General features: G+C 36.2%; 1 protein-coding gene across 10 annotated transcripts in view; it reads right to left on the bottom strand.

Annotated features, from left to right (window-relative positions):
- Positions 1-21,513, bottom strand: part of CNBD1 (cyclic nucleotide binding domain containing 1) — a 490,155-nt gene that overhangs the window by 126,330 nt on the left and 342,312 nt on the right. For all 10 annotated transcript variants that reach the window (XM_045050105.1, XM_045050106.1, XM_045050103.1 and 7 more), the window contains exons 7-8: positions 19,684-19,821; positions 18,091-18,223 (exon numbers count right to left, since the gene is read on the bottom strand). In XM_045050105.1, the coding sequence (XP_044906040.1) occupies positions 18,091-18,223; positions 19,684-19,821 (271 nt within the window). The remainder of the gene's footprint in view (positions 1-18,090; positions 18,224-19,683; positions 19,822-21,513) is intronic.

Genomic DNA, 21,513 nt, shown 5'->3' with positions numbered 1-21,513 from the left:
TCACACTGTATGTCTCTGGGTTGCTTGCCAACCTGGAGCAGCACAGTGCACCTTAAGCTCTATCCTGGCCAAGCCTGCTGACTTTTAAAACCCCAATTTCAGGGACCTTGTATGGTGGCGACCTGCTCTGTTCCTCTGGGAAAGGGTCTCACTGCACTGGGACTGATGCAGGTTTAACCCAGAAAGGCAGTCATGCCAGAGCACAAGGAAGGGGATTTGGAGCAAAGCAGACTAAACAGTCAGTGACCAGGCTAGCTGCCCTCAGCAGATTTTTTTGTGCCTATGCTGTGTAGTGGGAGAGGGAAATGGTGCCCACCAGTTATTTTTCCTTGGAGAGTCAATGCCACATCTCACAGATGTGCTCCAATAAGTATGAACAATCTCTCCCCATGTACCTTAGGTGGGATCCTCAGATCACCCAGTCTGCCCCAGGGTTGCTTGCGGGCCTTCTCTCCAGGTGTAGGGCAGTGCCCTCAGGTCTCTATCCCAGCCAAGCCCAATGACCTCTAAAACTCCAGCTTTTGAGCTCCACTGATTGCAAAAACTTATGAAAATCACCCCCTCTCAGTTTCCCAGACAATAGCTTTGTTCTCCTTGTGTGTATCCCTGTGCACTCCACTCTCTTGGCTTTCTCTCTGTGACCAGGGCTGCCGCTCCTCTGCAGCACCTGCAATCCATTTCTCCCCCAAATTACATTTCCATACTTCCCACCTTCCTCAATGTGACTCCTTCTCTCCCTCTAGTTGTACAGTTTGTTCTATCAGTCCTCAGGTCAATTTCTTGGTATTCAGAATGATTTGATGGTTATCTTAAGGCCATGTTTGAGGAACAAGGTAAGCCTAGGGTCCTCCTACTACACAGCCATCTTAACTCCTTCCTCCAATTAATATTTCAACAGAGAGTCATTCCTGCTTCTTTATTTCATCTTATTAGACATACTCATGATCTCATTATACACCAAAGGAACTCTTTGGTCTAATGCATGCTCTTTGCCTGGACAGATCTCTAGGGGAAATTTCATTTGTTTTCATACATTAATGAACTGGGCCTTAGAATTTAGAAGCAAGTAAAATAACCTCTTTTCTATTTTCACTCTCTCTCTCCTCCCCCCTTAAAATCTATAATACATCAAATATTAATTACCTAACTACTTGAATTATTCTGGGTCTGTCTTTGTCATCTTATCTCTCCAAATGTGAAAGAACCTTCCAAAAATCATATTATCTTCAAAGCTGATGAAAATTGTCAAACCCAAGATGGTAAGGGCTTCTATCAATGCATCTGCCAGTAGGAGAATGATTGGGTGCATCACAGCATCCAATAAAAATAGCTTCTTTATTCAGTAAATTCCTTTGGATTTGTATAAAGCAAATTATAATAATTATTTATTTATATAATTATAAAAATAAAGATATTATGGAATATCTTCAAAATACAGAAAAGTATAAAAAAGCAATCAATACTATCAAGAAACAAAAATTATTAACAATTCATAAATAATAGTTACAGTACAGTACAATAGTTAGCATTTAAAGTCCTACTCTGAAATTTTTAGATACTACTTTTATTAAGGTGAATGGTATTTATAATTAACATCTCTATGAATTTGAATGTCCATATACTTGGTATGCTTAGAAAAAAAGTTATGTCCTATATTTGGTTTGTAAAATGTGAGGAAATGGAATTGTGTCATTTTAATTTTTTTTTGGTAGAGGAAAATGCAACTTTACTTCTAAATGTCAGGAGATAGAATGCCAAAATTCAATTACCTTAATAAGGGACATTGTAATTTTTTTTAATGTTTATTTATTCCTGAGACAGAGACAGAGCATGAACAGCAGAGGGGCAGGGAGAGAAGGAGACACAGAATCTCAAACAGGCTCCAGGCTCTGAGCTGTCAGCACAGAGCCCAACATGGGGCTCAAACCTCTGAACTGTGAGATCATGACCTGAGCCGAAGTCGGATGCCTAACCAACTAAGCCACCCAAGTGCCCCAGGACATTATAATTTTTATAATGATAAAATAAAAGAGACAATGGTCATATGTGGGAAGTAGAAAGTTCTATAAAGAGCTTCAGCATTGCCTGGGTTGCTCATGAAAAGTTCTGTTTACTCATAAGAAAGTTGAATAGATGAGTGTTCTATTATTAAAATATATTTAATTATATCCTGTTTCCAAGGGATTTGAATTAATTAAATAAATGCTTAATTTATCTTAATTTAATTTCTATCTATCAGCAGGATAATTATTTAAATCAGTAGCAATTTTTTACTTTACATAATTGTTTAAAATATTGTTCACCTTTATCATACTGTTATCACAATTAGAGGGGTAAGTTTAAAGTGAAAAATGAAAATACCTACTTCCTACAAAGCATATTTGGATGTATTCTATGGATATTAGTATATCTTTGTCAAATTGCAAGATCAATTGAGAATAAAATCAATGGTTTTATAGTGCATAGTTATATTAGTTTCCTGCAGATACTGTAATAAATTGTCACAAACTAGGTGACTTAAACCTGTGAAGTTTAGGGACACCTGGGTGGCTTAGTCAGCTAAGCGTCTGACTCTTGATTTGCTCAGGTCATGATCTCACAGTCATAGGTTTCTGTCCAGCATCAGGCTCTGTGCCGAGTGTGGAGACTGCTTGGGAGTCTCTCTCTCCCTCTCTTTCTGCCCCTCTTGCCCTCTCTCTCTCTCAAAATAAATAACCATTAAAAAAATCTTAAAAAAGCCTGTGAAGTTTATTTATTGGTAGTTCTGGAGGCCAGGTTTCTGAAATCAATGTGTCAACAGTGTCCTTCCCCCTCCAAAGAATCACTAAGAGTGGGCTAGAGGGAAATCTTTTCCCTCTGTTAGCCTCTTGTGGTTGCTGGCCTTAGTGTTCTAGCCTGCTAGAGGGAGAGAGAATCCTAAGCAGTCTCTGTGCTGTCAGAGCAGAGCATGGCAACGACAGTCTATCTTACCAACTGTGAGATCATGACCTGAGGTGAAATCAAGAGTTGGAGGCTTTGACTAAGCCACCCGGGCACCCTAAAACTTAGTTTTAAAGATCTCATGTACATGCATCCACATGTTTTATACATGGGCAAATAATTATATAGTAAAACAAAATTTCACAATGAAAATTAACAGAAACATTATATTTAATGATATTTCTATCCACAATATTTCTGAAGTAATTTTTGAAAGCTCTTATGATAACATAGAAGCTGTTTTCACAGAATGTTAAAATTACTGAATTTTATCTAGCAGTTACACATTTCTGTCATGAATTATTACTCTAGCAAAAAAGATGTACTACCAAATCATGAGGAAACAGTTTTTGTTTTTTGTTGTTTTTTTTTTTTAAAAATCAGCTGTTTCATGGGAGAAAGTTAAAATTTCTTGAGTCACAAAGGAAACTGTAATATAGAAAGATCCAAGTAGAAATATTGGAACATACTTGAATTATCTTCACAAATATGTTTAAAAAATAAAGTAATAAAAACACACATAATTTGAATTTGTACCTAAAGATAGTCAATAGCACCATAAATCCTTTAATATAAATAAAAATTAATATGAAGCTGAAAAAACAAGCTGTGATCAGGCCCTTCAGCACTCTTGGGAACATTTGCAGATGGAAACAACCAGAGGGCCTGGGTTTTAATGACCAAAACAAAAGGGAAGAAAAAAATGTGTTCTCTTACTAGTTAGGGAATAAGGATAAACATGCTACATAATAAAAACATAAATTACAAATATCTGTCAATGAAAACATGAGTTACAAATATCTGTCCATAGCCAAACAAGTCACTGAGAAAGTTATGTGTGGCTTGGGCTCTGAGTAGGACAAAAGCAAGCCTCTCACAAACATTTATAAATAGTGGCTTGCACTCACAAAAGACTTAGGAATGGGGATGGGGTGGTCTGTATTTAAATATCTCTGGGAAATACTAGGAATGTTTTATTCTAACTTGGAGGTGGTGGGTGAGAGCACAGGCCCATTTAAATTTATGTTTGAGAATCCTACCCAGTGTTTTTAATATGACATACCCAGATACACATACATCATACACAGACATACCCAGATACACATACATCAGTGCAGCAACAAACTACTCTGTTTGAAATTAAAAACAAAAGAAAGCATCTCATACAAGCACAGATTGCCAAGGGTACTAAAGAATAGAGAAAATGTATTTGAAAAGGTCTACTCCATACAATACCCTGAGTAATCAAAATGCTTCCACATTAATTTCTTTCTATTATTAGTATCACTGATGCCTTTTATCTCTTTGCCTCTGCACTAGCAAAATAGACTTTTGTTTTCCACTGCTTCTCTCCTTTCAACAATCATTCATATTGCTTAGCCTGATTCATTCTTCTAAAACTTTTACCTCCTTAGGTAGCTTTTCCTATTCAAAAACCTTTAATGACACCAAGTTAGCTATAAAATAAAATACAATACATGAATATGGAATTTAAAATACATCAGACTATCTATAATTGTTACTAGGATCACAATGATCACAAAGAATCACTTTAACTCAGTTGGGCTGTTTGATCCACTCTCCTAAATCATCTGAAAGGCATATATTGGCTCATGTTAATTTTCCTTTCTTTCCTTTCTTTACCACTCCTACCCACTGTCCAATCATAACCAAAAAATCCTTTCTTCCATTTAACTTCTACTATATCTGTTGGAAAATAGTCACTTAATAATTATCATTGTAAATAATATATATGTCCAGAGATACTGATAATTATTCTATGCAAGATATTTGTGATCCATCTCATTACCTTAAAATTAAAGTCTTTTATTTTTTCTAATTATTAAATCTCATAAAATCAAATCTGAAGTCAAACTATCCTACATTGTAATAAATGCATTGTAGCTACTCAATATTTAATTTTATGTAATTTTAGAATGCATTTATTTTTAACTTGACAAAAAGCAATTAATACAGTGATTTCTACATAGTAGATATTCAATAAAAATATGAATTGATTAAAGCAAAATGAAGAATTTCTAAAAAAGCATTTATTTACAAAAGAGATAAACTTTGATGGAATGGATGGGACTAAAGGACCTTTTTTGGTTCCTAAGTACAGAACACAGAGTCCTTCTAACTATATTTAAATAAAAAGAGGTTTATTAGAAGGTATTAAGAAGGTGCAGGAGGACCATGAAACCAGGTTTCAATACTACCAGAAAAAAAAATCAGCTAGTGGAAAGGCCCACCCACAATATAGAGCTCTTCTAAAGGAAACCTCTCTCTTAGGCATCACTTGTAATACTAGAGGCAAAATCAGAACCACCACCCTCATCACCATGCCTATAAAAAGACCTGCTCCATGACTTCTTGCAAATATTATACAACTGTATTCATTGGACATAAGACAGGCCATAGTCAAAATTAAATATTTTTTAAAAGAGTCTAGGAGATGTAGTCTTTAGCTTTTCTAGATTCTACAGTAGAGAAAGGCAGGTTAAAAGTGCTTGAAAGTGGCACTAATCAATATAATCTGCAGTGCCTATCATACTAAGAAAATGTATCTTATAGCAATATTTATTTAAAAAAAGTGTATACATTGACAAATACAGAAAGCATTTACTAGTATTTACTAAAACCTATTAAAAGTATTTTATTAAAAGTATTTACTAACACCTATTTATAGCAGTTCTATTTACCAAGTACATGGTGCCAAGCTATCAAGAAAAATGTCAAGAGAATGAAAAGACAAGCCAAAGATTGGGAGAAAATATTTGCAAAAGACATTTATAATAATGCACTGTTATCCAAAATATACAAAGAACTCTGAACAATAACAAAAAAAATCTGATTAATAAAACAGGCCAAAGACCTTAACAGATACCTCATAAAAGAAGATGCCTAGATTAGAAATAAGCACATGAACATATGCTTCACTCAAATGTTATCAAGGAAATGCACATAAAACAACAATGAAATACCACTACAAATCTACTTGAAAGGCCGAATTCCAGAACACTGACAATATCAAATGCTGATGCTGATGTGGAGTCACAAAATCTCATTGCTGATGGAAATGCAAAAGAGTGCACCCATTTTAGAAGACAGTTTGGCAATTTCTTACAAAACTAAACATATTCTTCTTAATATATTATCCAGGAATTGTGCTCCTTGACATATATCTAAGAGTTGAAAAGTTATGTCCGTACAAAAACCTGCATACCGATGTTTATAACAGCTTCATTTAAATGGCAAAACTTGGAAGCAACAAAGACGTCTTTCACTAGGTGGAGGGATAAATACACTGTGGTATATCCAGGCAATATAATATTATTGAGTTTTAAAAAGAAATGAGCTATCAAACAATGAAAAGAAATGGAGAAACATTAAATATATATTATTGAGTGAAAGAGACCATTCTAAAAAGGTTACATACTGTACAATTCCAATTTTCTGAGACATTGGAAATGGGAAAACCATTTAAAAAACCACACAGCAAAAAGATGTAGTTGCCAGTGGTTAGGGAGCATGGAGGAATGGATGTGTGGAGTGCAGATAATTTGGGGGGCAATGAAACTACTCTATATGATACTATGATGGTGGATAAATGTCATTACACATTCACCCAACCCAGAGAATGTCCAACACCAGGAGTGAAATGTAAAGTAAACTATGGGCTTTGGTTTATGATGTTTCAATGATAATGATGGTTTACTGTAGATTCATTAATTGTAACAAATGTAACAGTTTCATGAAGTATGTTAAGGGTGGAGAATTCCAGGAGGAGGAGTCAACATGGTGGAGAAGTAAGGGGACCCAAAATTCTCTTGTTAAACATTACCTCAAACACAGCACTATTGAGGCCAGGAAGCTTGGAATTCCATGAATCCAGGCTATAGAGTGACAAAAACATCTCCAGGGCCCCATGACAACAACTTGATGGGCCATAGGGGCATGATTGTGAATTGGGAGAGATAAAACCGGTGGCATAGGCGTGGAGGTGAGGGATCTCCTGTGGACAGACAAAAGGAAGAGAAAGAGAGGCTGTGGAAGTATAGGATTGTATTTGGACAAGAGAAAAACCATGGACTGGGAAAGGGAAAAAATGGAGAAAGAACCAATTTCTAACTTAATCCAGGGTTGTGGGGTTTTCTCCAGACTGGGTCCTGCCTTCTGTACATAAACCTGGGGTTGGTGGGGCGGGGGTAGCCAGCCCTGGGCTCGGTAGCAAGCTCAGAGGTGCAGTATGAGAGAGTAGTCCCCTCCCTTGAGTGCTGTGGGAAAGTATAGAGCTGCTCCAAGGACAAAATGCCCTGCAGGCACCTGCCAGCCAGAGGCCCTTTGTCTGCTCGCAGGGTGGAGTGGCACTACCCCAGAACCAGGGTGCACAGAGCAGGATCTTCTAAGACACTGGGGTTTGGGTACGAGCCCAGCACCAGGGAGGCAAGGGAGACTATGGAAAAGGACAAACCAGCTGCTCATGCCCTTGCAGCACTGTGAGAATGGCCTGAACAGAGTGGTGTGAGACACCCAGTCTAGGGAGGAGAGACTGGGGTGTCACCATTTTTCTCCCCATCACCAACAAGGTCACTTTTTAATATAGTAGTGCTTGCAGATGCAGGACTATAGCTACATGACAAGCTATAAAAATGAATGAATGAATGAATAGATAGATAGATAAATAAATAAGTGACAGAAAACTAGCCAAAATGTTGAAACGGAAGAATTCTCCTCAAAAGAAATTCCAGGAAGAAATGACAGCTAGAGAATTGCTCAAAATAGATATAAACAATATATCTGATTAAGAATTTAGAATAAGAGTCAAAAGATTAATAGCTTGGCTTGAAAAAAGCAGGGAACAGACAGTGGGTCCACACTGGAGGCAGGACCTGCCTATACCAAACCACGCTGATAACTGTGCATCTACAGGAGCAAGACTGACACTGACCAGACCAGACAGCCCCTCTTCCAGACAAGCACAGCCATCGGTTCCAAGGCACCATCAGATATCAGTCCAATGGTTTTGTATTTTCTGATTTGATTCTTGGTCAAGAATATATTTGTTTTTCTTTCTTTTCTTCCTGTTATTTCTTCCCTTCTCTATTCTGTTTTTTGTTTGTTTGTTTAAGCAGACATTTTTAATCTATTATTTTTATATCTCTTCTTTATCTCCTTCTTCTTTATTTTCCTCTCTGTCACTCTGGTTTAAGCCCTATAGTTTCTCTGATTCTCTGCCTGGTCAATTTTTTTTTTCTTTTTCCCCACCCCTGTTATTTCTCTCTTTGGCTTCTTCCACCATCCCCCACTTTTTAAACTTTTTCCAGGACACGGGGCGCCTGGGTGGCGCAGTCGGTTAAGCGTCCGACTTCAGCCAGGTCACGATCTCGCGGTCCGTGAGTTCGAGCCCCGCGTCAGGCTCTGGGCTGATGGCTCAGAGCCTGGAGCCTGTTTCCGATTCTGTGTCTCCCTCTCTCTCTGCCCCTCCCCCGTTCATGCTCTGTCTCTCTCTGTCCCAAAAATAAATAAACGTTGAAAAAAAAATTTTTTTTTAAACTTTTTCCAGGACTACCTCAATGAACAAATCAAAGCACTACTGGTAGAAGGTCCAAACCACCACTACAAGTAGGAAGATAAAACAACCAGAGTCACAACAACAGAGATCACACAACACACTCCAAAAACACTTCCTGAAGGGCCAGGCCATGGACATGTATGACCTCTTTTTAATATAGTAGTGCTCACATGTGCAGAACATGTGACAAGCTATTAAAACACATAAAGGACAGAAAACTAGCCAAAATGATGAAATGGAAGAATTCTCCTCAAAAGAAATTCCAGGAAGAAATGACAGCTAGAGAATTGCTCATAACAGATATAAACAATATATCTGATCAAAAATTTAGAATAAGAGTCATAAGATTAATACCTTGGCTTGAAAATAGCATAGAAGACAGCAGAGAATCTATTGCTGCAGAGATCAGGGAACTAGGAAATAGTCATGATAAATTAAGAAATGCTGTAAATGAGGTGCAAAATAAACTAGATGCAGTGACAGAAAGGATGGGGGGAGCAGAGAGGAGAATAAGTGAAATAGAAGATAAAATTAGAAAATGATGAAGCTGATAAAAAGAGATATAAGAAAATACTAGATCACAAGGGGAGAATCAGAGAACTAAGTGATTCAATGAAACATAATAATATCTGTATCACAGGAATTACAGAAGAATAAAATAGAGAGAAAGGGGCAGAAGGTTTACTTGAACAAATCATAGCTGAGAACTGCCCTAATGTTGGGAAGGAGGCAGACATCCAAATCCAAGAGGCATAGAGAACTTCCCTCATATTTAACAAGAATAGGTCTTCTTCACAACATATCATAGTGAAACTGGCAAAATATAAAAATAGAGAATTCTGAAAGCAGCTAGGAACAAACAGGTCTTAACCTACAAGGGTAGGCACATAAGGGTAGTAGCAGACCCATCCATGAAAGTCGGCAGACCAGAAGGGAGTAGCAAGAAATATTCAGTGTGCTTAATAGGAAAAATATGCAGCCAAGAATCCTTTATCCAGCAAGGCTGTCATTTAGAATAGAAGGAGAAATAAAGGCTTTCCCAGACAAACAAAAACTGAGGGAGTTCATAACCATTAAACCAGCCATGCAAGAGATCTTAAGGGGGACTCTATAAGTGGAATACTGCAAAGACTACAAAGAACCAGAGACAGCACCACAAGCATGAAATCTACAGATAGCACAATGACACTAAATCCATATCTTTCAATAATAACTCTGAGTGTAAATGGACTAAATGCCCCAATCAAAAGACATAGGGTATCAGAATGGATAAAAAAAATAATAAGATCTATCTATAAATCCATATCTTTCAATAATAACTCTGAGTGTAAATGGACTAAATGCCCCAATCAAAAGACATAGGGTATCAGAATGGATAAAAAAAAATAATAAGATCTATATGCTGTCGACAAAAGACTCATTTTAGACGTAAGGGCATCTTCAGATTGAAAGTGAGAGGATGGAGATCTATCATGCTACTGCAAGTCAAAAGAAAGCTGGAATAGCCATACATATATCAGGCAAACTAGATTTTAAACTAAAGTCTGTAACAAGAGATGAAGAAGGACACCGCATCATAATTAAGGGGTCTATCCATCAAGAAGAGCGACTTTAATACTCCATTTACAACAGTGAACAGATTATCTAGGCAGAAAATCAATAAAGAAACAATCGCCTTGAATGATACACTGGAACAGATGGACTTGACAGATATATTCAGAACTATTCATACAAAAGCACCAGAATACACATTCTTCTCCAGTGCACATGGAACATTCCCCAAGACACATCACGTACTGGGTCACAAAACCCTCAATAAATACAAAAGAATTTAGATCATACAATGCATATTTTCAGATCACAACACTATGAAACTTCAGAAAAGCCTCCACTAGCATGGAGGTTAGAGAACATACTACTAAAGAATGAATGTGTCAACCAGGCAATTAAAAAAGAAATGTAAAAAATATATGGAAGCAGATGAAAATGAAAACACAATAGTCCAAATTCTTTGGGATGCAACAAAGGAAGTCCTAAGAGGAAGATACATTGAAACCAGGCCTATGCAAAAACAAACAAACAAACTAACTAACTAACAAAAATCCCAAATATAAAACCTAACTTCACACTTTAGGAACTAGAAACAGAACAGCAAAGAAACCCCAAAGCCAGCAGAAGAAGAAATAAAGATTAGAGCAGAAATAAATAATACAGAAAAAAACCATATTAGAACAGATCAATGGATCTAAGAGCTGTTTTTTTTAAGAAAAATAACAAAACTGATAAACCCCAACCCCCTAGCCAGACTTCTCAAAAAGAAAAGAGAGAGAGCCCAAATAGATAAAATCATGAATGAAAGAGGAAAGAAAGATAACAACACCACAGAAATACAAACAATTATTAGAGAATACTATGAAAAATTATATGCCCACAAAATGGACAACCTGGAAGAAATGAACAAATTCAGACACCCACACACTACCAAAACTCAAATGGGAATAAATAGAAAATTTGAACAGACCCATAACCAGCAAAGAAATTGAATCAGTTATCAAAAATCTTCCAACAAATAAGAGTCCTGGGCCAGATGGCTTCCCAGGGGAATTCTAACATATATTTAAAGTAGAGTTAATACCTTTCCTTCCCAAGTTGTGCAAAAAAACAGATCACAAGGAAAGTTTCTGGACTCATTCTATGAAGCCAGTATTAGCTTGATTCCCAAACCAGATAGAGACCCCACTAAAACGGAGAATTACAGGCCAATATCCCTGATGAACATGGAAGCAAAAATTCTCAACAAGATACTAGCAAATAGAATTCAACAACATATTAAAATAATTATGTACCATGATCAAGTGGGATTCATTCCTGGGCTGCAGGGCTGGTTCAATATTCACAAATCAATCAATGTGATACATCACATTAATAGAAGAAAGGATGAGAACCACATGATCCTGTCAATCGATGCAGAAAAAGCATTTGACAAAATACAGCATCCTTTCTTAATACAAACCCTCAAGAAAATCAGTATAGAAGGAACATACCTTAACATCATAAAAGCCATATATGAAAAGCCCACAGCTAATATTATCCTTAATGGGAAAAAACTGAAAGATTTCCCCCTGAGGTCAGGAACACTACAGGGATGTCCACTCTCACCACTATTGTTTAACATAGTGTTAGAAGTCCTAGCCTCAGCAATCAGACAACAAAATGAAATAAAAGGCATCCAAATTGGCAAAGAAGAATTTAAACTTTCATTTTTCATAGATGACATGATACTCTATGTGGAAAACCTGACAGACTCCACAAAAAGGCTGCCAGAACTGATATATGAATTCAGCAAAGTCGCGGGATACAAAATCAATGTACAGAAATCTGTTGCATTTCTATACACCAATAATGAAGCAACAGAAAGACAAATAAAGAAACTGATACCATTCACAATTGCACCAAGAACCATAAAATACCTAGGAATAAGCCTAACCACAGATGTAAAAGATCTGTGTGGTGAAAATTATAGAAAACTTATGAAAGAAATTAAAGAAGACAGAAAGAAATGGAAAAACATTCCATGCTCATGGATTAGAGGAACAAATATTGTTAAAATGTCAATACTACCCAAAACAATCTACACATTCAATGCAATCCCAATCAAAATTGTACCAGCATTCTTCTCAAAGCTAGAACAAGCAATCCTAAAATTTGTATGGAACCACAAAAGTCCCCAAATAGCCAAAGTAATATTGAAGAAGAAAACCAAAGTGGGAGGCATCACAATCCCAGACTTTAGCCTCTACTACTAAGCTATAATCAAGACGGTAGGGTATTGGCACAGAAACAGATACATAGACCAACGGAATAGAATAGAGACCCCAGAATGAGACCCACAAATGTATGGCCAACTAATCTTTGACAAGGCAGGGAAGGGTATCCAATAGAAGAAAGACAGTCTCTTTAGCAAGTGGTGTTGGGAGAACTGGACAGCATCATGCAGAAGAATGAAACTGGATCACTTTCTTACACCATACACAAAAATAAACTCAAAATTGATAAAAGACCTAAATGTGAGACAAGAAACCATCAAAACCATAGAGGAGAAAACAGGCAACAACCTTTTGACCTCAGTTGCAGCAACTTCTTACTTGACATGTCTCTGAAAGCAAGGGAAATAAAAGCAAAAATAACCTACTGAGACTTCACCAAGATAAAAAGCTTCTGCACTGCAAAGGAAACAATAAACAAAACTAAAAGGCAATCTACAGAATGGGAAAAGATATTTGCAAATTACATATCAGATAAAGGGTTGGTATACAAATCTATAAAGAACTTATCAAACTCAACACATGAAAAACAAATAATCCAGTGAAAAAATGGGCAGAAGACATGAATAGACACTTTTCCAAAAAGACCTCCAGATTGCCAACAGACACATGATGAGTTCAACATCACTCATCATCAGAGAAATACAAATCAAAATCACATTGAGATATGACCTCACACCGGTCAGAGTGGCTAAAATTAACAACAGGAAACAACATTGTTGGGGACAATGTGGAGAAACAGGAACCCTCTTGCACTGTTGGTGTGAATGCAAAGTGGTACAGCTGCTCTGGAAAACAGTGTGGAGGTTCCTCAAAAAAATGAAAAATATAAATGCCCTACGACCCAGCAGTAGCACTGCTAGGAATTTACCCAAGGGATACAGGAGTGCTGATGCATAGGGGTACATATACTCCAATGTTTATAGTAGCGCTTTCAATAATAGCCAAATTATGGAAAAAGCCTAAATGTCCATTAGCTGATGAATGAATAAAGAAGACATGGTTTATATATACAATGGCATACTACTTGGCAATGAGAAAAAATGAAATATTGCCATTTGCAACAATGTGGATAGAACTGCAGGGTATTATGCTAAGTGAAATAAGTCAGGCAGAGAAAGACAGATACCATATGTTTTTACTCATATGTGGATCCTGAGAAACTTAACAGAAGACCATAGGGGAGGGGAAGGGGGAAAAAAGTTACAGAGAGGGAAGGAGGCAAACCATAAGAAACTCCTAAATACAGAGAACAAACTGAGGGTTGATGGTGGGGGTGTTGCAGGGAAGAGGGGAAAATGGGTGATGGGCATTAAGGAGGGCACTTGTTGGGATGAGCAGTGGGTGTTTTATGAAAGCGATGAAACATGGGAATCTACTTCTGAAGCCAAGAGCACACTGTATACACTGTATGTTAGCTAACTTGACAGTAAATTATATTAAAAATAAAACCATGGTAGCCATTCTCAAAAGGCAAAAAAAAAAGTGGGAAATGCTATGTAAGACTGGGGATAGGGGGTATATGTGAAATATCTGTACCTTCGGCTCACTTTTGCTGAGATCCTATAAGTGCTCTAAAGTGTAAAGTCTATTAAGAAAACATTAAGTGAATTAATATATTACATTAGAAAATATCTACCTAATGAAAAAAATAGCCATAAAAAAGGAATGGAAGGAAAAAAAACCATCAGGATCAATAGCACTTCTAAGCACCAACTTTTTTCTGGGATGCTCAAAAGTGTGCACTGGGGCTGAGAATATAAAACCCCACAGAATGATCTGTAAGATACTGAAGCCAAAAACTTATTGGAACTCAGAGCCCAGAACTTTACATTTTTATTAGGTAGAATTTCAAAGTATATATCCTGTGTCTGAAACTCTCCTATTTTGGTTTGTGAAGACTAGATATCATTTTTACTATTAGTATAATGGCATATTTTATCTTTCAGAACTAAGTTGACTACCACTTTTTTTAAGTATCTCTAGTTATTGTTTGCTATGTCAAATTTTGCCTGGAAAAGACAGAGCATACTGATATAGGTAGGATAACAATAAAATATACATAAATAGTTGATTAATGCCAACTTAATTCAATATTTTTTCTTCTACACAATAACCACAGAAACTGGCTGATTAGTGAAATAAGCTGGTTGTTATTTTTTCAGCCAGTCATACTTCGAAAAAAATAACACCTGTGAAGACTTTAATTGGTGTGATAGGAACTGGATATGCCCAAATTACAAGCAACATTGTACACATCTATTACAGTCAGGATCCATTGGCATGTGAAGCTTAAGTAAGAAGACTTAGGAAGTTAACAAAGGAAATTGAGCCAGAAATACGCTTCACTTATTTCATAGATTGCTAAAGATTAATCCTAAATTCTATCACTCTTTTGAATAATTAAATCTCTCTGAAACTTCATCCAATATACATTCCTAAAAGATCAAAATACACATAATTATGCATTGGAAATCATACTGGTGCTAATTTTAAACCTAGATAATAAAAGTATAATTTGAGCAACAGTCTCTACATTTTCTGATAAAAATTCAAAATCTTGAGGAAAGTCGAGAAGTATTACATCTAATGCTTCTCTTTGATATATCAAGTTTGTCACTACCATAAAAGAAAATTTGATTAGGTTGACAGAACTTATTCTTCACCTAGGTATGTTTATTTATAAGAACCACAGTATTTCAGGGCTGAAACGGGCTTTGAAGATCATTTATTGTAATTGTCATTCTTCTCTAAGGAGGACAAATGATTTTTAAAACTGTATAAATGTAAGCACCACATATTTGTATTTGGGAATCAGTGGCAAAATAATGCTACTTTGACTTATTCAATATAATCACAGACTGTCCAATGCAATAGATAGATTCCACCATTATTCTTATTTTTTTCTCTTTTTTGTTTCCTTTATTTTTTTAAATATTTATTTTTGAGACAGACAGAGACAGAGCATGAGCAGGGGAGGGACAGAGAGAGAGGGAGACACAGAATCCAAAGCAGGCTCCAGGCTCTGAGCTATGAGCACAGAGCCCAACGCAGGGCTCAAACTCATGAGCCATGAGGTCGTGACCCAAGCCAAAGTCAGATGCTTAACCAACTGAGACACCTAGGCACCCCTCCACCACTATTTTTAAAGACCTTCACTAAAAAGAAGTTGAGGGGCGCCTGGGTGGCGCAGTCGGTTAAGCGTCCGACTTCAGCCAGGTCACGATCTCGCGGTCCGTGAGTTCGAGCCCCGCGTCGGGCTCTGGGCTGATGGCTCAGAGCCTGGAGCCTGTTTCCGATTCTGTGTCTCCCTCTCTCTCTGCCCCTCCCCCATTCATGCTCTGTCTCTCTCTGTCCCAAAAATAAATAAACGTTGAAAAAAAAAATTTAAAAAGAAGTTGAAACCAGCATTAGTCTAAAAAATTGCATCAAGTCAGTACCTCCTTAACATTCTGATGCTAAATTTAAATATCTTAGGTTGATATTTTAGACTGAGACACATATTAGTCATCATTAGTAATCAAATGCATTAAAAGCTCATAATTATTCCCCATATACACCTAAAAATATTAATGTCCTCACATATAGACAAGACTGAAGTATTATTTTTTATACAAAATAGTCTTGTGATTGAGGCATGGACCAAAATGTGATATTTGTGATACCAAAGGAGGAACTCATGATAAATCAAAACATTCATATTAAAGAATATATATTTCTATTCAATAAAATATGCTGAATTTATAAATGTTCAATACTTTTTTTTCCCAAGTAAGTTTACTACTTGCTTTTTTATATATATTGTTGGCCAAAAATGGCATTAATAACTCATTAGAAAAAATGTTTCATGAACAAAAATACATCAAAAATTCAATTTTTACAAGCATGATAAAATATGTGTTTGGCTAAATATGGGTTAAACATTGTATTTCAAAACTGTGATAAATAAAAAAATAAAAAAAAAGCACAGGAAAGAAATTTGGAACAAATTTAGTAAAGAGTTATAATCTCACCAAATTATTTTGTTTAATGTTTATTTTTGAAAGGGAGAAAGGGAGATAGTGCATGAGCAGGAGAGGGGCAGAGAGAAAGAGAGAGAGAGAATCCCAAGCAGGCTCCATGGTGTCAGTGCACAGCCTGACACAGGGCTGAACCCATGAACTGTGAGATCATGACCTGGGTTGAAACCGGGAGTCGGCCACTTCACTGACTAAGCGACCCAGGTGCCCCTCACCAAATTTAACAAGTTTATTAGAGAATCTTAGGTTTTCAAGCATAACCTTGCCTGTAGTCATATTTACTTTTTTCTTATAAAACAACCCTCCATATTGGTGCTATGCTGTACCTCACTTTTCTATTATACGTTGACTCACTCAAAGGACATCTTTGCCAGGTTTTCCTTAACTTCACCATATTTTTATCATTAACAGTCACAGTATGGAATTAGCAACTCAGACTCATTCTTTTTAGAATTTAATTTTAAGTTTATCTGAAATATTCACCTCCTCCTAGTGCTATATCCCTCACTACACTTAACGGCTCTGAAACTTGAAATGGAAGTATTTCTCTCAAACACTACCTCTTCCATTATAATCTTAGGTACTAAATACTCCACTGTTTCACTAAGAGAAAAGCCAGGCAAGGCTACAAACCTCTCTCTATTATCTTTTATTGGGAAATAGGGATTCCTTACTGGAGGAGATCTAAGGCTGCTCTGACCCACCTACCACAGTTCCTCTTGTATCAGTGTCTTAGTCAGTTTGGGCTGCTATAACAAAATCCTATAGACTGGGTGGCTTAAAAAACATTTATTTCTCACAGTTTTGGATACTGTGAAGTCCTAGATACAGATGCCAGTAGATTCAGTGTCTGGTAAGATCTCTCTTTCTTATTTGCAGATACCTGCCTTCTTGTATCCCCATATGGGTAAGAGAGAGAGAGAGAGAGATCATCTCTCTCATGTCTCTTCTTATAAAGGCACTAATCCCATTCATGAGGGCTCCACTCTAGTGACTTAATCACGTGTCAAAGGCTCCACCTCCGAACAGCATCATATTGGGGATTAGGCCTTAAACATATTAATTTTGGGGGGCATAAACATTGAGTCCATAGCAGGTGACATTTCTTATTAATGGGTCCTCATAGATAGAAACAATTGTACAAAATGACTTAATGCTGCCTACGCTTTTTTTGTATGTGTAACCAGGAAATCCACACATCCCTGTCATGCTGAATATTGGACATGATGGCAGCTTCACTGTTGTTACCCCTTAGCTCAGCCTCATCTATTCTCTGTATTTTCCACTGATAATGTATAGCACAGGTACAGATAAGGAAACTTGCTGCTTAAGTAGGCATTCAATCAGGAGAACAGGAAAAATGGATATAACTTCTCACTGCATTTCTCCTTTGGTCTTTGATTGACTGTAAGGACAATAGAGCAAGAAGGGCAGGGCCATGGGGAAATAGAGAGACGTGGAAATAAGGCCAGTCCTAAGATCTTCAAACCAATACAGAATGATTTTTTAATAAAAAAACAGGCAGGATTCTAAATGTCTAATTAAAAGGTCACATTAAGTAAATTAATGTGCTTAAGTACATTAAGTAAAATAATATGAAGAAATGTTATATCAAACATTAAAACAATGAAAAATTACAAATGCCAGTACTATGTTCTATAAAGAAGATGATTCAAAATTGCATTAAACTCACCATGACCTGGAGGAAATTTTTTCCATTTAATGAGTGCAACTAGCTCACATATGGATAAAGTCGGCCACTCCTCATAATATGGACATTTATGAATTAATTTCATCTTTTCTTTATTTTCAAGCTTTATGTTTTCCTGAAAAAGTCATTAAAAAAGAAGGAAAATGTATAGCAGATAGATAAATGGCATAACAGAAAAATAAAGGTTATATAGCACAAAATACATTTGAATTTTATAGGAGCATCATTCCAAGACCACATAACCATATTGAAATTTTAGTCTTCTGGTGTGCTACTAAAATTATATTTTCCCACCTTTCATAATATTTTTAGACTTCCATAAATATTTTTGCATTTCTTAAAAATCTTGTCATAATCCAGACTAAACTCAAAAGTTGTACATGATAATATCAAATAATTGATACTTATATTTTGAAAATAAAACATATCAAATATTGTTAGAAGTGAGTGACTCTGAATTCAGGGATTTGGAAGGAAGTTGAATTCTGAGATAGTCGTCTGTACCACTGACACTGAGACCACTATATCAAAAGAAATCCTGACTATTTTTAGAGACCTAAGTCAAGAAGATGGCTGACTCACCATCTCCCTCCAACCAAAGAACCCAACTGTAGCCGATGCCAGTGCCTTATTGCACCAGCACCAGACTTAGACCCATTTCAAGAAAAGCTGGCAGAGCAGAACAATGGGGGCCTTTTGATGCAGTCACTTATACAAACTTTCTCTGCCATCAGGTGAGGAGAAATCAAAACAGCGAAAATTTTGTATTTGACTTAAGGAGAGTAAGTTGGTAAACTTGAAGTAAATAAATTATCTTAATGTAGCAGAATTAGGGGATCAGAATTAAGTTGTGATCACCTATTCATGCAACTCTGGGTTTTGAATGTCTATTAAAGTGATAAAATAGCATGACAATTATTCCCAACTGTTTTTTTTTCAGGTGGACTGTACAGATTTAGAGATCTGTCTGTATGATTGTCTGGTATCCCTAACACATGACATGCTGTTGACAACCAAAACATGCTTGTTGAATGAATATATGAATAAATGGATGCATAAATGAATGGATTTAAAATTCATGAAAAACCAAAAGTGCTCAAAATACACATAAAATATATTCATAGAGATCTTTCTTTCTACTTCAACTACCCATCATCATCAGAAACTTAAGTAATGTTCACCAAATAAACCACATTTTTATTGTCTCCAAGTCAAGTTATATTAAAAAATAAAAGAAATGTGGACATCTTTTTTTTTTTTAAATAAGCAATCTCTTCAACGTTTATTTTTTTTATTTTTGGGACAGAGAGAGAGACAGAGCATGAACGGGGGAGGGGCAGAGAGAGAGGGAGACACAGAATCAGAAACAGGCTCCAGGCTCCGAGCCATCAGCCCAGAGCCTGACGCGGGGCTCGAACTCACGGACCGCGAGATCGTGACCTGGCTGAAGTCGGACGCTTAACCGACTGCGCCACCCAGGCGCCCCAAAGAAATGTGGACATCTTATGTCTAGAGGCAAAACTTAGCTTGAATTTATACATCTATTGTGTTAAGATAGATTAGATATGATCATACCGATTTTAACCTCACATAATCCTTTGCTGGGATTTTAAGAATTTCACAATCTTCTTCTGTGATCACTGAGTACTCCTTTGTGTCTGATTCAGTCTGAGCTGTAACTTCCAGGGTTCCAAAGGTACTCCATTGTCGAAGCTATAAAAATATGGAGGCAACTTAAACTTCATTATCATTCATCAACATAAAAATACCAGTGATTGTGACAGGAGCAGTCTAGAAGAGTCTGCAAAAGCACTGATTGCAGGTCAAACTCCGAGTCTATGAAAAAAGGGGATCTAAACAGTCTTGCATGGGTGTCATACTTCTGCCCAATGTTACCTTCCCAGGGCAAGAAAAAATTCCCATTTTCTCACTAGCATGAAGAAAATAACTGTAAGAATAGATCTTCTGTTTTACCCACTGATTCATTTTAAGTACATAGAATAATGCTTGGAACATAGTAGCCATTCAATAAATATTTGTTGAAAGAGTGAGGAAATAGAACTTATATACTTGGTCTTCTGCTTATTTTATTATCCTCATATGTTGGTAGTAATAATGAAAATGAATATAGTGTTATGCAATATATAAACCACTGGCATATATATACACATGTAGGATGTCCTAATTTATTATGTAAAAGATAAATATTTAGCATGCCAAAATGTTACTCTAGAGTACTTAATTGTAAATAAGATATATATTATAGATAGATAGATAGATAGATAGATAATTATCATAGATAATATATATCTATGAAATTGAGAAGCTTCTTAGGGAAAACATCAGGTCTCTATGGTTAAGATGATATGAGAGGACATCTGCTCCTACATTTCAGATCCATAGAAAGGCTGAACAGTTATCTTTTTAGTTGAATGGATAGCTGAGATTTAATCTGCAAGTCCAGAAATAAAGAGGGATTTTAAACAGTCACTGCTGAAGCAAAGTGGTTCACAGTGATATCAGACTAGAATAAAGGCCAAAGGGGGTGAATTCCAGGGTTTGTCATACATGTGGGAATAGGAGATGAGACTTAGAACCATGGAAGGTGAGGAACTGGAATTGGGCCTTCTTGCATAAAGTCTAGGAACTTGGAGGATCACCTATATGTGAAATAGAGGCAACAAAAACTTTAACCACTAATCCAGCTGTGGAACTGGGAACAGCTGTCATAAAATCAAGATTCTAGGTCTATAAATTGTGTGAGTGCAGAGTATACATTTACAAATAGTACAGGACTCAAAGCTAAAAGATTACTGTAAATTCTGTTACACAACTAGAAAAACAGCTAAGATCCAGGAAAGTATAAATTTAAAACCTTAGGTATGAATTGAGGAAAAAAGGAACTCACATAGGAAGCAATCCCTGCTAATAACAAAATCACAGTAAAAAATTATAAGCCTCGAAAGTGAAAAAAAACCCCTACAATGGTAAGTCAACAAAGAACTTTAAAAAATGAACAACATAAAGAAACTATATACAATTAATATATTAGATCATGAAACCAGAGAATGACATTATGGAAGCAAAAAGGCATTTTGCAAAAGAACAAATTAAGCTTTTTAAAGTAATAAAGAGTTATTTAAAAAACTCAATGGACACATTGATTAAAACTAAAGAAACAATTCATGAAATGGATAAAATATGAGAAAAATCATTCAGAATAATCATTCAGAAGGAATCTGAAATGAGATTTTAAAAGATATGGAAGATAGATGGAGACCATTCATCATACAGCTACTATGATTTCCAGAAGAAACCAAAAATAATGGGAGAGGAGTAATTATTACATTAAGTGATAATGGCACTAAATTTTCCAGAATAGTGAAGAGGTGAGTCTTAGAAATG

Source organism: Felis catus, chromosome F2, assembly GCF_018350175.1.
Source record: "Felis catus isolate Fca126 chromosome F2, F.catus_Fca126_mat1.0, whole genome shotgun sequence".
Lineage (NCBI taxonomy): Eukaryota > Metazoa > Chordata > Mammalia > Carnivora > Felidae > Felis > Felis catus.
This window is presented reverse-complemented; position numbering and strand designations above follow the sequence as displayed.